Source organism: Podarcis erhardii, assembly GCF_964252035.2.
Source record: "Podarcis erhardii genome assembly, chromosome: 4".
Classification (NCBI taxonomy): domain Eukaryota; kingdom Metazoa; phylum Chordata; class Lepidosauria; order Squamata; family Lacertidae; genus Podarcis; species Podarcis erhardii.
The window spans coordinates 67,010,325-67,035,349 of record NC_138508.1 but is presented as its reverse complement, the minus strand read 5'-3'; the positions used below and the strand labels follow the sequence as shown (position 1 = coordinate 67,035,349).

At 41.5% G+C, this 25,025-nt stretch overlaps 1 protein-coding gene across 3 annotated transcripts in view; it reads right to left on the bottom strand.

The window, feature by feature from the left end:
• Positions 1–25,025, bottom strand: part of PHKA2 (phosphorylase kinase regulatory subunit alpha 2) — a 51,062-nt gene that overhangs the window by 25,465 nt on the left and 572 nt on the right. For all 3 annotated transcript variants that reach the window (XM_081859057.1, XM_081859055.1, XM_081859056.1), the window contains exons 2-19: positions 22,058–22,252; positions 14,442–14,600; positions 13,256–13,303; positions 11,870–12,038; positions 10,762–10,844; positions 10,025–10,105; positions 8,842–8,940; positions 8,246–8,392; positions 8,015–8,068; positions 7,243–7,365; positions 6,379–6,474; positions 6,050–6,157; positions 5,590–5,668; positions 5,268–5,402; positions 3,200–3,309; positions 2,657–2,801; positions 1,465–1,543; positions 50–213 (exon numbers count right to left, since the gene is read on the bottom strand). In XM_081859057.1, the coding sequence (XP_081715183.1) occupies positions 50–213; positions 1,465–1,543; positions 2,657–2,801; positions 3,200–3,309; positions 5,268–5,402; positions 5,590–5,668; positions 6,050–6,157; positions 6,379–6,474; positions 7,243–7,365; positions 8,015–8,068; positions 8,246–8,392; positions 8,842–8,940; positions 10,025–10,105; positions 10,762–10,844; positions 11,870–12,038; positions 13,256–13,303; positions 14,442–14,600; positions 22,058–22,135 (1,957 nt within the window). In that variant the 5' untranslated portion in view covers positions 22,136–22,252. The remainder of the gene's footprint in view (positions 1–49; positions 214–1,464; positions 1,544–2,656; positions 2,802–3,199; positions 3,310–5,267; positions 5,403–5,589; positions 5,669–6,049; positions 6,158–6,378; positions 6,475–7,242; positions 7,366–8,014; positions 8,069–8,245; positions 8,393–8,841; positions 8,941–10,024; positions 10,106–10,761; positions 10,845–11,869; positions 12,039–13,255; positions 13,304–14,441; positions 14,601–22,057; positions 22,253–25,025) is intronic.

Sequence of the window (25,025 nt, the reverse complement as noted above, 5' to 3'; positions counted from 1 at the left end):
GCAAGTGTGTGTATAATTTGAAACATTAAAAAGCCAAAACCAGTATTACCTTTGTTGCCGAAGTCTGCATAATCTAGTTCATATCCACTTTCAGGGCTGGAATAACCTTCATTGTCATCATCAAAGAGCTTCCCATCAGAATCAGGGTCCAGAAAGCTAAGGTTTGTATAGAATGAAGTGGTCAGGAAGTCTGAAAACTTGCCCAGCTTCACCCTGAAGAACAAACATCAAAGCAGCCAAAGGAGAAAAGAACATCATTTTATATGAATGCTTATTGCACTAGATATAAACGTTTTCCCACTATAATCAGCATTTGCTATATTTTTGACTATTGTTGGCACTGTGCAGAAGAGGGAAGCACAGCTCTATACAATCATAGCTAATGGTCTCCGTACTGGCAGACACTCTATCTTTGATTACTAGATGCTATTACTAGATGCTATGGGAAACAACAGGAATAGCCATCAAGACCACACCCTGCTTGAGAGCTACTCCAAGGTATCTAACTGCCCACTTAGAGACAACACACTGGGCTAAGCCTGCAATCCGATACAGGCAACCCCCCAATTTGCATGGGACTTGCATTCCAGGTCATTGTGCATGTCAGTAGAGTATGCATAAGCCCACCTTTCCCCTGTTGCAACCTCTTCCAGTTCTGAAGAAAGGCCCACGTGTGCACAGTTGTGTGTTCTTTGAATGCATGCAATACAGCGTTTGCCTGTACACGCTTAATTGAGAGCAACTTCCATTGAATAGATGTGCAACCTGCCAAGTTTTTTGTTGTTTTTTTAGTAACTCCCATGCCACAAGCTTATGTGCATTTATACAAAATTAAATTCCATTAATGCAATTTGCTCTCTGGTAATGCATGCCTGGGACGCGGGTGGTGCTGTGGTCTAAACCACTGAGCCTAGGACTTGCCGATCAGAAGGTCAGCGGTTCGAATCCCCACGACGGGGTGAGCTCTTGTTGCTCAGTCTCTGCTCCTGCCAACCTAGCAGTTCGAAAGCACGTCCAAGTGCAAGTAGATAAATAGGTACCGCTCCGGCGGGAAGGTAAACGGCGTTTCCGTGCGCTGCTCTGGTTTGCCAGAAACAGCTTAGTCATGCTGGCCACATGACCAGGAAGCTGTATGCTGGCTCCCTCGGCCAATAAAGCAAGATGAGCACTGCAACCCCAGAGTCGGTCATGACTGGACCTAATGGTCAGGGGTCCCTTTACCTTTACCGTGCATGCTACTTTTCCTGCCCTCAGAAGAGCATACAAAACAAACATGATTAACGCACAACTCTACAATGACAAATGACTCAGGAAGTACGGCGACTACCTCCAGCTCAAAAGAGACTAGTGGGGGTAAACCTATGAAACACTAGACAGAGAACACAATAGTCTGATGACATGTTTTTGTCAAAGCCAGAGAAAAAGAGTTATATCCTCAGGCGTCAACGGGATTGTGGCACCTACCTGGCCCCTCCAAAGTAGCCATCCCCAAGTTTTCTTACTGTGGCAAGAATTGCTGGATCAATGTCAGACCCATCATTGGCTAAAAAGGAGGAAAACAAAACATGCATCTTGGCAATAGGTTCCTTTATCAACTCATTTTCAAAATAAGTTAGCATATCCAATGTGGAATACTTTTAAAAAATAAAATAACCGGGGGGGGGGGGAATGGAAAAAAACCTAGCAATTCCTAAAGTGTACTGCTGACTGGTTTGAGTTTCCCTTTCGTAAGATGGGGAGGGGGAGAAATCTCGACTATAGGCATTTTAACTCAGTCCTACTGAGTTCCAATGTGACCATATACTGGCATTCTGTTTTACTATCACTTCAATTATTAAATATGTTTGGGAACAAAGGAAGCTGACTTATACCAGACCAGTGGACCATCTAGCCAGGCATCATTCTACACAGACAAGCAGTGGGTTTCAGAAAGCCGTATTTTTCCAGACCCACCTGGCAATGTGAGGGTTGAACCTAGAACCTCTTGCATATAAAGGAGGTGGTCTCCCATTTTGGTTCTATAAAGGAGATGGTCTCCCATTTTGGTGCTATGCTCACAGAGTACTTGTTCACTACATGAACTGTATATTTTTATCTTCACTCTAATCTGGTGTACCCCTATGAAGAGCAGGGTAAGGATACACAAAGATGTCTCAGTATCTATTTCCATAAGTGGGGAACACGGTTGCTAGGGAACTCCAGCTCAAAGAGGCTGCTGCTGTTTGCAGCGTCAAATCTAAGGTCACGGATGAGAGGAAAGCACTTTAGAGTGAAACAAAATAATAATAATAATAATAATAATAATAATAATAATAATAATTATTATTATTATTATTATTATTATTATTATTATTATTATTATTATTTTGGAACTTAAATACACACTCCACAGCTTCAAATTGCCCCCATGTTTTATTTTTTAAAAAAGCCAGATTAATGTAAAATTTTATCCTGAAAAGTGGTCTTGCATATTCAGAAAGTCATTTGTTTCTCTATTGGACAGAATCTATTCCTGCCTCTTATTTATCATCCAGTATGGAATGTAAAATAAACAAATAACAAAAAAGCTTCTATTGCAAATGGCATGAACATTCAGAAAAAGCTGGGTCCAACCATAATATGCAAGGTCATATGATAAAGGTCACATGTTACTGACTGAGCATTGTATTGGTTATTGGGAAAGTGAGGGTTGGTCTTCCTGTAATCCTCCAACATGAAGTGAGATAAGCCAACTCTGTTCGTAGCATCTCCACAATCATCCGATTGTCTAAAGCCAAATAGAAGTGATGCTGATCTATAAACTGGAAGGAAAAACAAATCGAAGACAAGTGCTTATAGATTTCTTTCTCGGCAAAAGCTTTGTTACCATTAGTTCTATGGAAGCTCATCACAACCCAGGGACAAGGGACCTGCAGCTCTCCCCCATCCTTGATGGGGAGATGTTCTCTAACTACCTCTGGAAGATCCCCATCCCTATGTGCTCACTTCTGGCATGTGTAATTAGCAAGACTAGTTTTCTCTTTTTGGAAAGCTGATGAGCTTATCAGTATTCCTATTTTATTTCATTTCCGTGTGTAAATGGCTGGAATGAATTTGGTACAAGTTTCATCAGTTCAGCCTACATAACGTCAAGAAGGGATATGTAAATAAGCAAAGTGTTTCACCAGCAATTGGGAAACAGGAAGCTTTCCAAGCTCACCTGTGGGGTAAAAGTAAATATTTGATTTCTTATAACATAGAGCTTAGATGTTCCCAGGACACCAATATGTCGGTAAGGCCTTCCACTCAGCTTCATGCTCTTGTTGCGGCCTGGAAGAACAAAAGAATACAGCTAACATTTACTTCTGCTCTTATACCGTATACAACACAAATTAGTCTTAAACAGTTTGCTGTCGGAAGCAAGATATAAAAATCATGAACATTTTCCTTATATTCCAAAAGGCTTTAAGGCTTGTTCTTTTGCAAAGCAAGTAGTGCACTGCTTCAGCATGAAATTTCGTGGAAAGGCACTGCCTAATTCATGAAATCAGTACAGTGGTACCTCTAGTTATGTACTTAATTCATTCCGGAGGTCCGTTCTTAACCTGAAACTGTTCTTAACTAGAGGCGTGCTTTTGCTAATGGGGCCTCTTGCTGTCGCTGCGCCTCCGGAATAAAATTTCCGTTCTCATCCTGGGGCAACGTTCTCATCTTGAGGTAACTGTTCCAGGTTGGCAGAGTTTGTAACCTGAGGCGTTTGTAACTCGAGGTACCACTGTAGTACCCTTTTGAGTGGAATTAGCAAGTAGGCCAATGTTACTAACATTAGAAAAGCATTGTATCGATCCTACTTTTAAATAAAAATATTGTAACACGAGCCTATATGTAGGCATAGAGAAGAGGTGTATAAAATTTGCAAGCCTCTCCCTGGTTCTTCTAATACCAATTATTTTTCTAACACTTTGCACACACAACACAGTCCCAATTAGAACATTTTCGCCCAATTCCGTTACAATTTCTTGTCAGATCAATGAAAGCAGTGCTCTGCTTATTTCGTGGCCGAAAACATTTTACATAAATAGTGTTTTGATATTTTCTTCTGGCTTTATTTAGATACGTTTAAGAAGAATGGTTAAAATCTCTATGGCTAGAATTTTCTTGGCCAACACTCAACTGCTTTGTTATCTGTTTATCATTAAATGGTAACAGAAAAGCTTATGAAAGCATATCTGCTATAGAAGTCTTTACTGTTGCAAAGATTTGTGTTGTTGTTTTTTTAAAAAAAGCAATTGCTATAATCCAGCACACTGGTGTTCAGGCCTGGGCTCAGGACTACAGGGGGAGCTTCCTGTGTGCACAGGAAGGGGCTTGATGAGATTGACAGGGGGTGGGACCACACAGATGTCTCACTGCCAGCATTTGTGCCCATTTTCCCGGCTCCATTGTGACTTCCACACAGTGAATGAAAGTCTGGAAGGAGAAGTGGCTGTGCTCATGGAGGCTCCTATGGTATCAGGTTCCCGCAGAATAGAATTGCTTAACTGCATGAAGGAGCATTTTTTTAATAAAAAAAATTACATCAGCTCCCTCTTCAAATCTTGTTCAACATACAGAGGCTGGAGGAAAAGGAGCCAGCATTGGTGGAGAAGCCAGAGGCATGCTTCCATTCCCCTTTAAATCATATGGTGCGCCTTACAAAAGGAAATTCAGGAGGCAATGAAACTGAGTTTCCAACAAAGCATATAAGGGGCACATTATGCGTCACAGAGAATGTGGCGATGGTGCTTTGGTGAGCTACAGAACTTCGGACTGTGCTAACATTTCAGAATTAAAACGGGCATATACAGTGGTACCTCAGGTTAAGTACTTAATTCGTTCCGGAGGTCCGTTCTTAACCTGAAACTGTTCTTAACCTGAAGCACCACTTTAGCTAATGGAGCCTCCCGCTGCTGCTGCGCCGCCAGAGCACGATTTCTGCTCTCATCCTGAAGCAAAGTTCTTAACCCGAGGTACTATTTCTGGGTTAGCCGAGTCTGTAACCTGAAGCATATGTAACCTGAAGCGTATGTAACCTGAAGCATATGTAACCTGAAGCATATGTAACCGGAAGTGTATGTAACCTGAAGCGTATGTAACCCAAGGTACCACTGTACTTCCCCACAATTTCAGTTCAGAATGACATGTGATTTTAAACTTGCATTCCAAACAAGAAAATGACACGGGAATTGAGCAGCAAAGATAGGTAAGCAAATGATAAGGTTTCACAATCCCTTTGTTACATCACCTACCAAGCTTGGCATACAGATTGCTCAGAATCCGTGCTGGCTGAACTCTGGTCGGGTTAATGTCAGCAATGCTCTGAACATGGATTCCATGGTGTCTCAACAGCTTCTTAATTTCATTTGTCTCTGCTATGACATTTACTGCACAAGAGAAAAAAATTATAATAAAGAGCAACACTTCAATATCTGAAGCAAAAAAAAAAAAGTCATCTGGAAATACTATACTATAGATACACATATCTTCAGGAAGGATATAAGTGACATTTTTATCCCATTGTACTAACACCTAACTGCCTAAGTAAAAAATTGTGTAACAATAACCACCAACCTTGAACAACAACATCAGGCTTAAAAGCGGTTGAAAACCTTCTGTTTAATGGATCGATTTCACCAGTAGCCAGAAATCCCTGCAAAGGTGAGAAAAATAATAACATATTTAAGCGAGCGCATTCCTGGACAATGGCACAGAAGAGGGAAGCTTCATGATAGTGCAAAACCATTGAGGTCTTGGACAGCCTTGTGTGACAAGATGCTGTTGGACCACACATCCCTCACAATTGGTTGCACCGGTTAGGGCTGGTGGGAGTTGGCATCCAAGAACAGCTGGAGTCCCAAAGTTAAGAAGAAGGCTGGTCTAAGTGGGCAGAGTTGGCTCCGATAATTTTCCAGTTTGAATATTATTTCCAGCCACTGCTGAAAGAAATCTGATCTCTAATGCAACTAGAAAAGGGGACGATAAGGTCAAAGGAACCTGTCATAATTGTCAAAGCTGTGTCAAACATAGTTACCTCTGCTAGGAGGGCGCTGAGAATGTACAATGACTGGCCCCACAGATGAGGAAGCTTTCCAGCTGGGACACGGTCCACTGTGTGAGGATTCTCATACTCTTCATTCACCTGGCAAATGAAACAAAGAATGCGAACAGGTTCACACATCACTCGTACCGAGGATTTACGAGGGTGTAGCACTTGTTAAAATCTAAAGCTGAATACAATCCCAACAGTTAAAATATATCACAGAAAATGGACAACACAACATTCATACATAATTGGGCGAAACACACAGTATGTCAGAGGTCGATAATTTACAAAACCAGGCATGTTCCAAATTGTCTTACCTTATCTGGAGGAACAGCATATAATTCTGGCATCAGAAGAATGCCATTCTTTTTCCTAATGAGTATCCCCTCCAAAGCATCTCTGTACTCTTGTACCTACAAAGTGCAAGACAAGGACCAAGGAACTGAAGTTCATGGGTTTTGTTTTTTTTAACAACTGGAAGAGTACCTATGTGGTGCTGGGAACCCTGGAAACATCCTCTTTGTGAAAAGTGTCTGTGTCAGAGACCCCATGGACAAAAGAACATAAGAGCCCAACATCCCTTGTATACAAAGACCAGGCCTTCTCTCACCCCCTTCAATGAGTGAAGCACCTGACGCTACAATTTTAAGGCCACAGGGTTGAGTTTAGAGCTCCCATCTCTGGTGCCACACGCACTGCTACTGAGTTAATGTGAAGTGCTGCTGTGCAGGAGACCTTGCAGGTGAGAGGCGAGGCAGCACTGTGTGAGGAGAGCAGCACATCCCCATAGCTTATAATGCTGGTAACTAGAGCAAATGGGGGGGAAAGCATTCTAGTCTTTCTCTCCCTTTCTGGCCACACAGATATCACAGTTGGTGCCATGATATAAGCCTGCTGAAAGGGAACCTATGAAGCTGTATTATACTGAGTGAGGTCATCATTTAGTCCAGTTTGGTGGCAGCTCTCTAAAATCTTAAGCAGAGATTACTTGTCCCCTCAGCCCAAGGACATTAATTCCTTTAAACAGAGATGTCTAGGATGCCTCACGGGAAGTGCAAAAGCTGCAGGTAGGGAGAATGATCAGATTGCCTATCCTCTTCTACCCAACTACTGGAGCTTAGCTGATTCATAAAATACCTGCTACAATAATTATTACAGTTTCAACTTATCATGTACCTTACCTGAATTCTGTCTCCATTAAACACTCCATCAATTAGGAAATAGGTCCAGAATACAGGCCACTCACATTCTATGTTCTCAAATAACTTGAGCTCAGCAGGATCGTAGTGTAATCTATTCGGATCCTAGAAATGTAATTGCTCATGTCATGCTTTATTATTACAGTGCTATTTCACAATGTATTATGCTTGTATTCTGCCAAATCTCCAAGGAGTTTCATCTAGCAGAAGCATTCCCCTCTCTGTTCCATTTTGTTACACACAGCACTTAGCTTTCTAAAGGACTGTGCCAGTTTCACAACCTGAAATTAGCTTAGAAGTACAGATATACCAGATTGGCACTGAGGGCCAATCTAGATGTCATATCAATTGAATGATTACAATTAATGTGAAACTTTAAAAAATTAAATCAGAATGAGAACAGCTGTCTCAGGGTGGTCACTTTACTCTTTCTCCCCATGCTACAGTTCTGACAAAAATCTTTCGCCAGCTGAAGTTAACCCCAAGTGGAAATCTCTCACTGATGCCAATGGAAGCGTAACTTCCAGGGCTAACATCAACCTTGCTGTGTGTGTGAATAGGAAGGTAAAGCAACTTTCCTTGGGACCACAGCAGGGATGGAAAGGGTTATGCTTATCTCCTTGCACATTCCAGTCCTAATGAGGTTCCACCCCCCCCCCCAGGGTTGCTATTTTTAAAATAATTCTGATATTGGACGTTCACCATGGAAAAGTGGCATGCAAATAAAAATGAGTGACAGTTTCAGAAACAGTACTTCTCTTGGTGTTTTGTAGCCATCTCGAATAAAACGGCAGCAGCCATACCGTCCCTGTAAAAAACAAATTAGTTGTAGTATAAAAGCATTGCTTTATTTTATATAAGCATCTTTTGTTCTTAGTCAAACAGAACATGCTTTCTTCTTCTGTTAATAACAAATACGGCCAAGCTTATCATCTATAGATAAATGAATGGAAGATTTGTTCAGAAGCCAAAATGAAACTCTTACCTGCAGCTTGGTGATAATTTCGTTTTTCGTTGCATTCACAACATTCATATCCTCTACAGCAAAGGCTGGGTAAGAAATAATGGACAAAAGTCCAGCATCAATCTCTTTTGAGGTGGAGGCCCTTGGCAGCATGGAATACAGAATAGACTGAGTGGAATATACACAGAGCACCAGCAAAAGACAAGACAAAGACAAAATAAAAACATTTAGTTTCATGCCAAAGTGTTTTATCAGACATACAAAGAGCACCCTGGTCACTTTTGAAATAAAATGTTACAAGCTATTTTCTAATAAACTAATTCACACGGGAGGGGAATTTGCTGCGTTGGCAGGATACAGCAATGGCTGGCCCATCTGGCAACAGAATTAGGCTGCTATCATGCAAAACCGTGAGAACTAATAGGAATTTCCAATCAGTTATGAAATGCTGGTATTCCCAGATCTTCAGCTTCCATAGCTGAAAATAGCACCCAGTTGAATTTGGTGGTGCAACCATAATTTGATGTCTATTTCTAGGGGAGGGGCTAGTCAGAGCTTATAAGGGGGTGGGTGCTTTGCTGTACTTTCTTTGAGATGGAAAGGAAAATTGGATTTACCTGACAATGCTCAACTTCATCTGGAAGGACATGAATAACTGACTTGTGTCCTCCTCCAGCTCCAAAAAGGTCCAATTCATCAATTGCTTCCAGTGCGGCCTTCAGAAACATATGTGTGTGCTCAGTAACTTTTCAAGTATTGAAAAGTTCAAGTATTGGTAATGAATGAGATGGCAAGTGAATAACTATTAAAACAACGTGTATGTATGTATGTACATATAGCCAAATGGCACAAAATCTTTATCTTACTTTTCTTCATAAGAATCCCTTAAGAGAAATTGCAATATTTCCCTATTGCAGATTGACAGTGGACTTTAATAGCCTGTTCCAACCAAATTCACTTGGAAGAAAAAATAGTTAAGAATGGCTTCAAAGTGCTGCATATTTTCTCAAGCTCACTGAATTAAGCCTGCTTTTAACTTTACTTGGGTGGTGTAGGCTGAAAATCACTCCCACCTTATAGAAGTTTGCCAAAGCAGCTGCGCTGGATGGAAGGAGCTCAGTAGATATAGCAGAATATCACACAGCAAACCGCCATGCCAGCACCAGCAACTTCCAGGAAATTGTGGCACTATTTACTTTTGAATGTGTAGCTCACCTCTTCTCTAACGAGCTCAAAGTGGCAGACATGGTTCTTCCCACAAGAACCCCGTGAGGTTGGTTGGGCTGAAAGGCCGTGACTGCCCAAAGGTCATACAGTGAGCTTCATGGCTGAGAAGGGACTTGAACCCTGGCCACCCAGGTCCTAGTCCAACACTCTAACCACTAAAGGTAAAGTACATGAGTGGCACTGTAGTCTAAACCACTGAGCCTCTTGGGCTTGCCAATCAGAAGGTCGGCGGTTCAAATCCGCACAATGGGGTGAGCTCTAACCACTACACCACACTGGCTCTGTGTGTGTGGTTTAAATCAGGAATGTGAATTACCATCTCTTAGTTCAAATTCAAAATATTCTATCCATTGAACAACAGCAAAGTGGCTGTTTACTGTTGGGAAAAGTACAATCAAGACCCATCAGAAATCAATAGCAAATCTTCTATTTATTGCAATAGTCTTGGGTTGCAACACTAAACAGGAAGTAAGTTTCACAAAAAACAATGACCAGAAGTATTGCATTTATCATTATAGCATACCATTGTTAGTTTACAGTAAAAAACAACAACAAAAGCAACAACCATCTCACCTTGGCCATTCCTACAGAGCTTGCATTCAGTTCAGGGATGCCCTGGTTCGTCTTATCACCACGTTCCCACATGCCATAATCCTGAAACAAAAGAGGAAAGGAGAATTAAAAAGCAACTTCTCAGATCCAGAGATACACATATGTAGATGTGGACTGTGCATACACTATTGTGACTAAGAGAGAAGAACTAAAGCAACACTACTCAGTGGGTTTGGTTCACACATTAAGCTGACATATGCGCAAGGCTTTGGCTTGCATACTCCTTCCTCGTTCTACCCCTTCTTCCATCCTTCATTCTTGGCACACCACAATTTAATACTTGCTGGATCACTTAATCACAGTTTCCTGTTATAGCCAAACCAGGAAACTATGGTTACCACTAAAAGAAAAAGTCAGAATCTTAAACCACTGCCACAGTGTGCTTTCTCTTGGCAGATCAAGATGAGCAGGTGACAGCAAATGTTGCAAGGTTTTTAGCTGGGGCAATCAGAATAAGATGCACTATTTGACTATTGATTCAAAACCCTAAAATGTATTTTATATAATTGACTTTTTCTCTCTATTCTTTGTGTATTGTATTGTTGTTTTATTGCTATGGCCGATCGCTGACGCAAATAAAGATTCATTCATTCATTCTTAAACAATGGTTGGAAGTTGGTTTAAGATCCTGCTTTGTTCCAATACATTATTTCAATTTTATTTGGAATAAATAATAAAATGACCTTGAGCATACTTACAGCAACTTTGTAGGCAGCCTCTATGTAAAACACAAGATTCTGTACAAAGGCAACTTCATCAAGGGTAAATATAATACGCAATCCTAAATAAGAAAGAGCCACCATTAGGGATACATATTACCTTAACTCCAGTCAATAGTTCCATTTGGGGGTTCTTATGCTCCTGGTAGAGCACTGAGAAAAACTTCTGCATGTAAATTGTGTGTTACACCATAGACAACTGCTGGTTGAGGACCCATTCGCTCCACCCCATAGAACAATGGCCTAAACAATGAAAGGTGTAACAAACTGCACAAGACAATGTTTAAAGTGGCTTTTAATTCTGTGAAATATATTGTCCAAAATAAAATGCATGCTCAGTTCTTAAATGGAGATGGGCTTTTCCAGTGATAACCTTATTCCATTATCTCAGACTCCCATGAGTGCCATATATCATGCCTGTGATTTAAACACTTAACTAAAGCAAAATAATTATTTGGCAATAAGTAGCATTTAAAGTACAGATTGTTAAGTACTGAAACAACCATCTGTTGGTGGGCAGTCTGTCATCTATAGGATGAATGTCCTTGGTAACACATTGCAAATATGCGTTACCATGTACCCATGCACAAAAATGAAAAGGATTCATGAATGAGTAGGTGCTTTCGTTGAAGGCAGAGGTAGTCACCCAGAAGTTGTTGGACCACAACTCCCCTTCATGCCTAATTATTGGCTACGCTAGATTGGGCTGATGGGAACTGAAGTCCAACAGCATTTTGAGGGCCCCTGATTCCTCATCCCTGTTGAAAGATGTCCCTTGCAAAACAATCAACCAAGAACAACTTGCCAAAACCATTTTACAGTGTTCAGATTCAAAACCAGATAAAAATGGAACACAGTAGTTAGTCATTGTCATTCCACAGAAGGTCAAGCCATTCAAACAACTACAGGAGATCTGGAAGGCAACTTGTCCACTCTAATCTGTAACTAAGCAGACATATGGACTATATTAAAAGAATTAAACGCAAGTCTGATACTAAATGTGATTTTTTTTTGAGGGGTGAAATGTTACTTGCTGAATATAAATGTCCTTGGTTAGAAAAGAACTATGAGTTCCAACGTAGCTTACCTGATGCTGTCATCTGAGCCAAGAAGAGAAGGTAAAGGGAAGTTGCATCTACTTGTAGATGTCCCCACTCATTGTCTCCAACTACTGTGCCACAAGTGGCTGTATTATATTTGGCATGCAGGCAGTCCTTGGTACTCTGTGTGTGCTTGAACTTCTCAACCTTATCTACCTAAGAAAAAAGAAGCAATATTCTGAAAGTAGTTCTTTAGTCATAAACATTTTCAAAATAATAATTTTGCCTCAGTCTAGATTTTGGTACAGTATAATTTAAAGGGGGGTGGGCCTCTTAAAACAAATTATTTCCTCTTCAACAAACCAATGAAGTCTCTTGAATAGAGCTGTGGAAATTTACTGTAAACAGCCAGTCACGTTGGTCTGCCTCTTAGATTGTTTGGAAGACGGACACACAGATAGAAGCTTCTAACTGGGAAACAGAGCCGCTAAAAAGAAACCAGGAATCCTTTATACAACATTATACAACACTGGACTTACATAAAGGAAGGAAATATCCAAATGGACATCATCCTAGCCAATATTTGGGCCTGGCAGAATTAGGTAGTGTTTTCAGTTCTCAGCAACCACACAATAATAATAAAGTATTCCAAAAACACTGCACTGGGGCTAAAATGTCGTGGATTCTAGCCCAAGGATAAAAATGTGAAATTAAAAACATTGAACACAATCTCTCAGTCGCTGACCATGTACAGTAAGTTCACATGTGTACCTATAGTGAAATTGCTAGGGAGAAGGAAACAGGGAGACAATGCGTTTTTTATTTTAACCACTTGAAGCGCCCAACTACACACAATGTTAATTACACCATTTTCTCTCAAGTGCAAAAATTTTCTTGCAGAAGCAGCCAGTGGGGGAAGAGGATGACGTTTGCCAGAATCTAGGCTTGAGGGGGGGAGGTGTTTGAAGGACTTCAGTCATTTGCACTCTGGTGCAATAAAGAGAGTGGGGGTCTTTTCACACCTGCAATTTGCATGGGACAATAACTCCCACTGTTCCTTCAGGCCACTCGCGTACTGCAATTCCAAGGAGGAGGATTATTTCATTTATACTAGAGAGGTATGCTGTATAAATAGAACATGCACTTAAAATAGTTTTATATGTAATATCCATTTCATGGCAGGCTGCCCTTAAATTCATTTTAGTTGGACTCATTTTAGCTTGCAAAGTCCAAAATGCATTTTCCCTCCCATGAGTGGAAATGGTTTCAGAGGAGCAGCAAAGTACTACTTTCGGTACGCCGAAAATACTACTTTGTTTGAACCTGCCTTCCTCAGTGCGTCCCATTCGTCACACCTAAAATTGCATTGGTATCATTAAATCTGGTCATGCCACTGAAAATAACAGAACACAAGTCATCCAGTTTATCATTACCTGTCTCATCATACATTGCAGAAGTCCCCGCATCAGTTTCACAACGTTCTGCAGGAATATAATTAAAGAAAGCATGCAAACATTATTTTGGGTCTTAATAACTAATGATCAATGCTCGTGTAAAAAAAAAAGCGAACATTTACAAAACCATCCTATACATTTAAGAAAACAATTTGCTCAGCTGCGTAACCTGATTTTATGACAAAGATACAAGCTAGAACAATAAGCAATTGCTTTATGTCACGGCTAAGGTGATTGGATGGTCACAGAACCAAAAGAATTTTTTAAAATAATCATTCCTATGCTATAAATAGAAGCTCAGAGTTTTCCTCAGGGACACAGTGTCAGGACTCCCTGACACACAGCAGGCAAATGTTGGTGCATGGAGTTGTGCTGCTGTAGTTCAAAGTTGGGGAATTTGAAGCATGAGCTTTCCTCATTCAATTAAAAGGCAAATCCCAAATATTTCTGGTTTGGATTAAGATCATGATTAGCTCTGCACCAGGCCCAGCATTAGCTCCCTCTGCCATTTCAATCACCCTCTTCCTTTTTGCCACTGAAACTTACCAGGTGGTGGTGGTGGCAGTAACAATAAAAACAACAGCAACAGCATTCATGATGCTTTGCAGCACCTCCTAAGACATAAAGATTTCCTGAGTTTCTGAGGCCATAGCAAAGAATAAGACAAAGAAAGAAAGAAAGAAAGAAAGAAAGAAAGAAAGAAAGAAAGAAAGAAAGAAAGAAAGATTGCCATTGCTGCTATAAAAGTCAGATGAGATTTGAGAAGTGGGCATCAGAAGGAACTTGTGAGGGAATCTGGCTTCCATGAAGCTTGAAATGAACCCAAAATGTCAAAATTTGAGCCTGCTAGGAACTGAGCTTGTTTCAGGTGAGCCTGTGAATGGAGCTATAGAAGCTCACATATCATAACTCTACAAAGGGGGACCCTTAATTGTCCTTCAAATGTGGGTAATGGATTTATGAAGTCACTCATCAAACGGCTGCTTCCCCCAAATCTCATCCATTGCTTTGATCTTACCACTTTCCAATTTTTTAACACCACCCATAAATTAAGCAGGATTCACTATGTACTGAAAATGATAGTTTATTCACTTGTAGAGTAAGTAATAAATAAATTCATCTTTACATATCATAACACAAAGTAAATAGTGATCCAAAGACATACCTGCTCCAATTCATATGCTTTGGCTTTATCTTCATCCCGATCTGCATTCTTCCTGTAGGCCATTCCCAGGCCCCACACAGCCAAAATGCTATAAATATTATCTCGTACCCAAGCATCCTTTTGCTCAGTACTGGCGGAGAGCAGTCCTGTAACAGGGTTCTGAAATAAGATTTTTTTAAAAGGGTTAAACAGCCTGAGCACTTCTAAGCACACCTTACCCTAGCGTGTGCATTTTTGTACACATTACTTGGCTAGAGAACTGTACCACAAAATTCAGAGAAGTGCAAATTTCACTGGGGAAACCATAGAATCATAGGTTCAGGTACTGTTTCAGAAAATATGAATGAGGTAGATTCACCCATTTCTCATGGGTGTTCTTCCTGCATTTGGCCGCTACATCGCCAGTGGTCCAATGAAAACTATGGTTGGGCCTGGATTGCAAAACAATGAGGCCCCTACAGCTGCCTGAAGAAGCCATATGCCAGGCCAGAGCAAAAGGAGCTCTTTTAAACTTTTCCATCTGGGATGTTCCCCTCGCCCCATCAAAACAACTCCATTGCTTTTCACCTCGTAAGGAAACACAGCCTTATTTTTTTTCCTGTAAGCTAAAAATCAGCTGGGGTATGTGTGGCTTTTTGAGAAGAGAAACGGCCAGAGAAATATTGGCTGAGCACGCTTTTTATTCCTGCCACTTCTACACTGAAATTTGCAGTATTGGAAGCTACATTCAGGGGTTTTTTAAAGGGGGGCAAACACACACATACACACGGGTTCACATGTCTGTATGGAACCTGTAGTTTTGTCTAATATTGCATTTTAGACGTAGGTCAATTACAGCACTCATTTCTGTGCTATGGGAAGAAAAAGGAGGAGGGCGTGTGTTTTAGCAGCTTCATTCTGGGCTCAGAGCCAGAGGAGTAATGGAACATTCTAAGGAGGAGGTTTCTGGGGAACCAACTGTGCACAGGAACAGAGAATGATCTTTAGGTTTTGAAACGTTGTGAAATATTACAGAGGCACGACGGCTGTTATCAACTGTCCTTATGCTTCAAGGTCACAGGGAGAGCCGGGTTGTGTGTGGACTATTTTTATCCCTAAACCTATTAATTATTAAACTTTTGAAGGAATAAAGTCTTAGTAAAATACAGTATAAATTAAAGGGTTAGGGGGGTTTGCTTACCTGGGGCAAAACCATGGCATTTAAAAACATTTCTTACATTTTAAATGAAGATATACAGGAGTTCGCACAGCTTATTTTTGAATTGGATTTGGAATTGGAATTTGCTCCTGCGTGGTAATTAATTATCTAAGGCTTTAATCCCAGCCCCACACATCTGGGAGTAAGCCCCACAGAATTCAATAGGGTTTACATCTGAGTAAGACATGATTAGGGCTGTGCTGTAAGATACAAAAATAAATAAACAGCACGTAAACATAAAGACTGCCCATAACTAATCATACTACCCAAATTATGTCTTGGTGCCAGAGGGACAAGGGGTAACAAGTGAGAAGGATGTGGTGAGAAACGAACTGAGCTCAGAAGTCACTCTGTGCTTTTGCACTGCTGGTTTCCATTGCCTGCAATAACATGATGTTGTGCATGCAAAGAGAAGTAGTCTGCAACTCCCTGTTTTCACATCCATGGTACTTAGAGCCAGGCACGTGCAGGGGGGATGGGTAGCCTTGCCCCAGGCCTCTGGGGGCTGAGCTGGCCTGGGGCCTCTGCCAGGAGCCTTACAGCTTTACACTGTCAAGCCAAGAATAAGATTCCTGCAGAGGCCTCAGACAATCTCTGCACCGGCCTGCTTAAAGCACATAGGTAGGAACCTTCATGGTAAGTACACTGGTGAAATATCATTGTATTCTATTTGTTTATTTCATAAAATGTATATACCGCTTGATTGTTGGGGAAAACTCAAAAGTAGTTTACAGAAAAGATAAAGCAATGGAATTATCACTAAAAAATTCACAACCATACAGAAAGGTAAAACCACAATACAGTAGACCAAAACAAACTAAAACTCACACGAAGTTTTAATATATACACTTGTCTAGATAAGAATGCCTTCAGCAGGCACCAAAAGGAATACAGTGAAGGTGCCTGCCTGATATCAATAGGCAGGGAGTTCCAAAGGATCGGTGCTGCCACACTCCTGTGCAAAAGGCACAGATCAAAGCAAAGTTGGAAGGACATATTGCATCTTTTCAGGATGCTTTTTCGGTACTCTGTCTCAGGACTCCAAAAACAAACACCCAAGTGGTTGTTCTCAAGGTTTGTAGAGCTCATACTGTTCAGAATCCTATCGTTCAATCATTTTCTATTTTGGACAGCTGCTAAGTGAAGTTGGCAAGTCCAAAAGAAGGTAAGTCTCTGGTCCCATTAGTATCTTACTGATGGATGCGAAGTTCCTTATGTGCCATCGTGTTAATGCTGTTTGCTGGGCACATGCCAACCCTCAGTAGCTATAGTTACAGATAGGTAGCCGTGTTGGTCTGCCATGGTCAAAACAAAATAAAAAAATTCCTTCCAGTAGCACCTTAAAGACCAACTGAGTTAGTTCTAGGTATGAGCTTTCGTGTGCATGCACATATCTGAAGAAGTGTGCATGCACACGAAAGCTCATACCTAGAACTAACTCAGTTGGTCTTTAAGGTGCTACTGGAAGGATTTTTTTTATTTTGTTTTGACCTCAGTAGCTATGATAAGGAACTGGAGTCTGAAATATTGCAGCAAACGGGAATGAAGGAGAGCAGGCAGAAGGCACTATTACTGTGGTAAGCGTGGAGCAGGTGGGTGCAAAGCTGCTCTCTGGCTCAGAAATCTCCACTTACTGATATGCCTTACTGACCCAGTGCCGCGTTCACGTGTAACGATAAGCCAAGAAACCTTGGCTTAACAAATTATACTGTGCACAATACTGATTCCTTTCACCTCACTCTCCACCTGGCATGAGCAGGTACACAAAACAGCTTGGGGTGACATCCAAATACTGGACTGTGGTTTGTTCGTTCCTAACAAGTCAGGATTTATAAGCCAACAGCAAACCTTAACTGAATCCTGGCCAGTGACTTGGCAGGTGGGACAGAAACAAACCAGGATTCTGGGTTTCGATTTCACGCTACACTGGCTCACTTGCCCCTTCATGCCAGGGGAAGGCTGAGGTGATGAGCAAAGCAAGAGTCAAGCACCAGAATGCATGCACAGAATAGTTTATTAAGCCAAGGTTCTTGGCTTATGAATGAATGCAGCTATTACATGATCAGACTGTGATTACAAAACTAATGTGCCATGGTTCTGGCACTGAAAATAACTCTGCATGAACGGATTTTGTTGCAAGGGAATCTTAGTGAAATCACTAGGGATTCACCTGAGACGAGGATTTGGCTGAGACTGTACTAACACAGTTTACCAAAGCTGTGTATCTACCATCATGCTTGCATACTTACATACACAACATGCAGAATCATAACGTTGTACAAACCTGCAAATATGTTATCTTTTTTCTGTATGATGATATTCAAACTATGTGCATAATACCAAAGAAGAAGAAGAATAAATTTGATCCTCAGCTACACTGGTGTAACCATTCTGCAGCTCTAATGTCTTTGTTAGAACAATTAACAATTTAAGAAACCCATTTGAGCTGGAATCAGTGTCTAGCCCACAGTGCAGTTCTGGTAAACACGACAGCTTACATAACATCAGATTCGCTGTAGCTGTGCAGTGATGCTAGAGCCATCTCAGTGGTGAAATAAAACTGTGTGGTTTTCTCATAAGAATCAGAATGCAGATAGCATGCCTTGTTAAAAACAAACAGACAAACAGTGAAAGTTTGGTTAAAATGCCCACACAAGCAGAGTGTGATCCACTTGTGTTGCAGGCACATTGCTTACACAACACAGGTCACACACAAACCATGTCTTAGTGCAAATGAGCATATCTGTGGGTTCCCAGAGCAAAGACTGTGGCAACAGCACTCCTCATCCAGCCCTCCTGCTGCTTCCACACGGTTTGGCTTTGTGTTACACCCAAACCCAGGCTCATAGTATGTTCCCCCCCCCCCCAAGCAAACCAAAAGCAGTAAACCAATAACAAACCTTGATTATAGCTTTTGGTATGGAGCCACGAAAGCTACAAGCCCAGGTTCGGGTGCAACTTTAAGCCAAATAACAGCTTATCCACAGGTGGCAGGACCACAGCAGAACTGGGGAAAGAGCACTGCAGCCACGAACTTTGCTCTGGGAAAGTTTGGTCTTTCACACTAAACCATGGTTTGGTTTGGCTAAAAAAACTAACTGGAGCCCTATCTCCCTCTCCCGCACTACCTATGTATACATGAAGGCAGCATAATGGGACTGAGATGGGGACCAGAGAGGAGCCCACAGATGGCCCATTCCCTCCCAGAATCCTGTTGCGCTGGATGCATGCACAGGCTAAAGAGATGAAAGTAGGAAAACAAGGCATTTACTGTGTGAAAAGAGTTTTAAGAAGGGTGGGATGAAGAAAAGAAAGATGCCACTCTCAAAATTAGATTTGTACCCACCATGTCTGATCCTCAAGAGGTCCTATTGACTTCAGAAGGATTTCATAAATGCACATACACACACCACAGTGGATCTCTGGCACGTACAGCGTGGAGCCTTTCTAATTCTGTATTTCAAGGTTTCCCTCAAGTTAAGTAAAACGTGACTCAGTTTTTGGAGTTGCACTGGGCTTGTTGTGGCACATCTTCCTCAGTTTTCTATTGAGGTTTGCTTGGTGTTGTGATGTCTTATTCCAGCAGACAATATTAAATACAATACTAATTGTCATCTGCGATCTGCAGAGTCTGCTCCTGATATAGTCTGGTGTCAAAGTTGTCAATGACCTTTAGGGTCTGCAATTTGCATTATGCCCTTTATTCTGTCCTGCTCCAGCATACACTTCTATGTGAGAAGTATATTTGGAAAGTGACTCATGGAAAAAATCCTGCTCTTATCACTGCAGATTAAAGTATTTTAACTGAAGGCTCCCTCAAAAGACACTGCTGCTTTCTCTCGTAGGGTGCCTTCAGCTCAACAAACTGGAGAATTTGAGCATTTTGTTATTCTTATCCAGGGGCCCAAATGTATCCAATGGCTCTAGTTATTCTTTACCTAAGATTTTTGCAATGCTCATGGTTTATTTCTTAGCCACAATGTAATAAATACTAGCAGCCAACCACGTGCCTACAATTATAGGCACATCTATCCTAAGAGTCACAGAGACTATTCTCCTGTACCTGTATCATTTCCATGTAGCAGAATGTATCCAAACATGACAAATGTACCATTATCCATTTAACAAATATATGTGTGGTTAAAAGACACAGGTACTTGTTAGCCAAATTAGTATTACTGATAATGGCACCTACACATGGAAACCGATGGTGCCAATTTTGTGATGTATTGCTAAAAACTTTACTTGCTTCAGCAAGCCTAATAAGGCATGTACTTTTAGCATGCAATATTAAGAATTTAAACAGTGATTTAAGAATAACTGTTTTAAAATAACTGACTATATCTATATATAAACTACCTGGTTTTTAATGTTTGCTTTTATTGGTATTTTTAATGAATATTTTATTGTCTTTTGTAAACCACTTTGAGGTTCTTTGTTTGAGTTAGCGGCATATAAATTTTGTTAAAATAAGAATAAATGTACAAACAGCTCTAACAGCACAACATGTAAGTGATATGAAGTGGAATAATGCACATGGGACCTACAGCAAAATGTTTCACTGGATCAAGTGCTACTGTTCAGGATTCTATTCCAGTCCTCTCCCTGGTTTTCCTCCCAACAGTTATGCACATCCACATCATGCATTTATAGTGGTCTTATGCCACTTTAAACAAAGATGGATTCCCCCAAAGAATCCTGGGAACTGTGGTTTATTTCTCACAGAGCTACAACTCACAGCCACCTTAACAAATTTGTTCCCAGAATTCTTGGGAGGAAGCCATAACAGTTAAAGAATGCTTTAAATGGATGTGACCTCCATATTTCATGGCCACTGAGCAAGCTCAGCCCTCATTAGGCTATTTAGGGGATTCCCCTCAGTTCCCCCCCATAAGATTTCTTTACACTCTTGCAAACCTTGGGGTTCCCCCAAGCCTTCTTATGGGTGGGTGTTATGTATTAGCTACATGAGAATTGGCACTCACAGCGTGAATGCTGGAAATGGAGAGGAGGATTAACATGTCAGGACTCAGAAACTTTGGAGAGATGTACAGGTGATCTTAAAGAAAACTTTACATGTGCTGAAAAAAACAGCAGCAGCAACTACAGCAAGGCATCACTCCACACAGTCTGCAAAAGGCCAAACATCTTAACCATGTATCAGACTTCTAAGCGAGGAGTAGGCAGAGATGTGGCAGACAAGCTGGGAAGGAGAAAGTAGGCTCTGGGGGAAGCCTGTGAGCTAGGAAATTCCCTTGAAGCATCTGTCAAGGGTAAAAACACTCCATACATTTTATTATCAGCTGCTCAACTCAGCTAAAATTTGATAGGAAGGAGCAGGGGAGATACAAGCTCAGCTGGTAAGCAAAATCCCAAAGCAGCAGAAGCCAATGACTTTGTCACCAGAGATAGACATGTGGAGGCCTGAGAATGAGAGAGACCCCTGCCCACATTCTGCATTACCTTAAAAAGGGGGCAATATGTCCTTCTGATCACTGGAATCTGCCAGTCATTTAAAACTATTTAAAGCCTTCTCAGCCTGCTCAAAGAACTTTGGAAGGGAGTGGTAGAATTACATAGGCATCTAATAAGATGCCCATTATGATGTCTATGCTTGGGACTTTATGGAAGGTAACTCACATAAAAGTGCCTCACCAACCTTTCTTGGTTATTTGTTGCCGTCCACCCAGAAATAATGTACCCACGGAAATCAAACATCTAGACTTTAGTCCCACTCTGCCTTGGTCAGACCACACCCGGAGTACTGTCTCCAATTCTGGGCACCACAATTTGAGAAGGATATTGACATGCTTCAATGATTGCAGAGGAGGGTGACCAATATGATAAACGGTCTGGAAACCATGCCTTATGACTGAGGGGCTTAGGTATGTTCAGCCTGGAAAAGAGGACACTGAGAGGAGATATGACAGCCATCTTCAAATATCAAAAGGGCTCTCACATGGAAGATGGAGCAAGCTTATTTTCTTCTGCTGTGGGGGGTAGGAAACCAATGTATTCAAGTTACAAGAAAGGAGATTCCAACTAAACATCAGGGGGGGGGGAAACTTTCTGCTGGTAAGAGCTGTTCAACAGTGGCACAGACTCCCACAAGAGGTGGTGAACTCTCCTTTTTTGGAGGTTTTAAAGCAGGGATTGGCCATCCATCATGTATGATCTACTTAAGATTCGTGCATTGCAGGGTGCAGGACTCAATGACCCTCGGGATCCCTTCCAACTCTGCAATTCCATGAATCTATGATCCAAAATATTCTCTTCACATCTAGCTAAAGCAAACATCTTACAGGTCAGAGCAAATGCTCTGATATGCAAGCAAACAATGATTGCTAAAAATAAATATGAAAACAGAGGGTTGTTAAAAACAGAAACAACCCTTTCACCTGTAAGTAGTGGCACTGACCTGATAACTCAAAATGGTCTGTTGAACAAGCCGGGCGTAGCCGTCTAAACGGACTCCAGAGTTGCTTCTGCTCCTCATTTTTCAAGGGAAAGGCTGGGTGGCTGGAGGCGCCAATGTCTTTCTAGCGGCTTTTAGCACTAATAGCTCACTCATCCATCAGCAGGCTGAATTGTAGGTCTTGATGGTAGCAGGCATCTTTGTTCCAAAATAAACAGCGTAGTTGTCAACAAAATAGCCAGGGAGTTTCTCCTTTTGCCTACATATATTCACCATCTCAACTATACTCTTAAAGCAGCAACCCTATACACAGTTACATGGAAGCAAACTCACTACTTCTCATATTAGCTGTTCAGTATATTACTGTACCCTTGAAATTATATCCATACTCCATAGGCACATACAATCCAGCTTCCACCCTCATTCCAATTCCATTTTCTGTGCTAAAGGTCATCAACAGTATCTTATGTCCATGTTAGACATCTAGCTGTGTATATAACAAAACCAAGAACCATTGTACATGGATAACAACTGCCCTCATAAAACCCTGAGAAACATAAAAGGTAAAAGGTAAGATAAAAGACCCCTGGACAGTTAAGTCCAGTCAAAGGTGACTATGGCGATGCGGCGCTCATCTCGCTTTCAGGCCGAGGGAGCCGGAGTTTGCCCACACACAGTTTTCTGGGTCATGTGGCCAGCATGACTAAACTGCTTCTGGCGCACGGAGGACTGTGACGACTGCCAGAGCCCACGGAAATGCCGTTTACCTTCCCGCCGCAGCGGTTCCTATTTATCCAACTGCACTGGCATGCTTTTGAACTGTCAGATTGGCAGGAGCTGGGACAGAGCAACGGGAGCTCACCCCGTCGCGGGGATTCGAACCGCCAACCTTCCAATCAGCAAGCCCAAGAGGCTCAGTGGTTTAGACCACAGCGCCACCTGCGTCCCAAAGTAGGAGCAAACTTGCCGAATCAAGCATGCAACCAAATCTGCAGAAATGCTGCTGTGTTCTTTCAAATTAACAGTTCCCAAAGCATTTAAAACTATGGAGGTCTCCCCTGCAACCACTACCATCTCTATTTCTCAACCCAAATAAATGGATCTTGAAATCAGCACAGCAAAATGTGGCTTCAGGAAGGACCTTGCCATACATGCAAGCTAAGTCTGAGGTGTCTGAATCCCAGAGTTGTCTACCTCAGTGAAGGAAATGCCCTGGAGGGAGCTACTATCTGCCCATTTTGCCCAATGCACTTACACTGAGTTCAAAGGTAAGTAAGCGTAAGCATAGGACTGTAGCCTAAATTAGCAATAGTGGCCAATAATTTGCGGGGGGCGGGGTAGCATTTTGTTCTGGTTAAGTAATGTGAAGCACAATAGTAGTGCTAGTGAAATTAAAAATGAAAATAAAAATAGTAACCAGCATGGGCATAGCCAGGATTTATTTAAGAGGCAATCTTTATGTAACGGGGGGCAGAACTGAGTTATTTGTGATGCAATTGGTCAGTTAAGTATTTTTATTTACTTTATTTAGGGGGACATCTGCTCCTGCCCCCACCCGTGTACACCCATGGTAACCAGGTCAACTTTTATCATTTGATGTACTATTGATGTAACATGACAGTGTTACACTGCTGAGAACAGAAAACAAACAGAAGGGAGGGTACAAAATGATAGTTTGACTACGCTAGCAAAAAAAAAAAAGAAGGCCTTGGAGAATTACAGTGTCTTGCTATTTGTGGTATTACTTTAGCATAACTATTTTACTTTTTTAAAAGCAGGTGTCCTCCTCAACTGCTTATATCTGAAAGTTGCTAGATGCTTTTTATTATAAATGAGGGCTACTCTTTGGAATTGTCTTCTTTAGAACATCACCAATGTGCTCTATCCTTGAACAACTGTCCTTGGATGACCTTCACAGCAAGCCGGATAAGGGGAGTGCAACCTTGCTCCTGCTTCTTGATCTCTCCATGGCTTTCGATACCACCTACCATAGTACCCTCTTGGACAAGCTCCATGGAATAGGAATTGAGGGCATTATACCACAGCGGTTCTGGGAGAGAGTCCAGAGAGAGGCATTGGAAGAATGCTTCTCAGCCCCTGGCAGTTATGAAGTCAATGGGAGAAGTCATTAGGAGTTTCAGGGCAAGATGCCTTCAGTGACTTCAAGAACGAATAGCTGCAATACACAAGTGTGTGTGTGTGTGTGTGTGTGTGTGTGTTATTGTTTTGTTTTTTATTATGTATTTTGTGTTTTTATGCTGTGAACTGCCCTGAGAGCTACAGATGAAGGGCATCACACAAATTTAAATAATAATAATATAATACACTATGTGGGGCTTCCCTTCCACTTGGCTGCATTTAGTACAGAATGCTGCTGCACAAGTGCTGACAGGTGTGAGACCCTGCCAACACATGATACTTCTGATCAGAGATCAGCACTGGTTCCCAATTTGTGACCAGCCAAGTCCAAGGGGTTAGTATTCGTATATAAAGCTCTCACAGGCTTAGGAACAGTTTACTTGTGAGACCACCGTACCCAATATGTGCTCCCCTGACTTTTTGAATCTGTGGGTGCTGCAAGCAGCACATCCTTCTGCAGTTTTAGCGCAATGGCACCTACATTTTGAAAGTTCCCCGCCTATGGATACCAGGCAGGCGCCTTCACTTTTTAGCACTTTGCTTAAAACATTTCTCTTTGGACAAGCCTATCCAGACACACAGAGGCTGATATTTTTTAAATCTCTTTTTAATTTTAATTTTAAATATCTACAGATGCTTTTGATCGTTTTTTAACGGCTCCTATTGCTTCTTTGAATACTTTTAACTAAGGTTTAACTACTGCAAGCAAGCGGTATATAAATAAATAAAACAACTGACAAAGCAAAAGGTGCATTTTCCTAAGATTAAGCAGCCTACACAACCGAAAGTCTAGGAGGGAGGGCTACAAGGTCCTCCGATTCTAAAGCTTCGG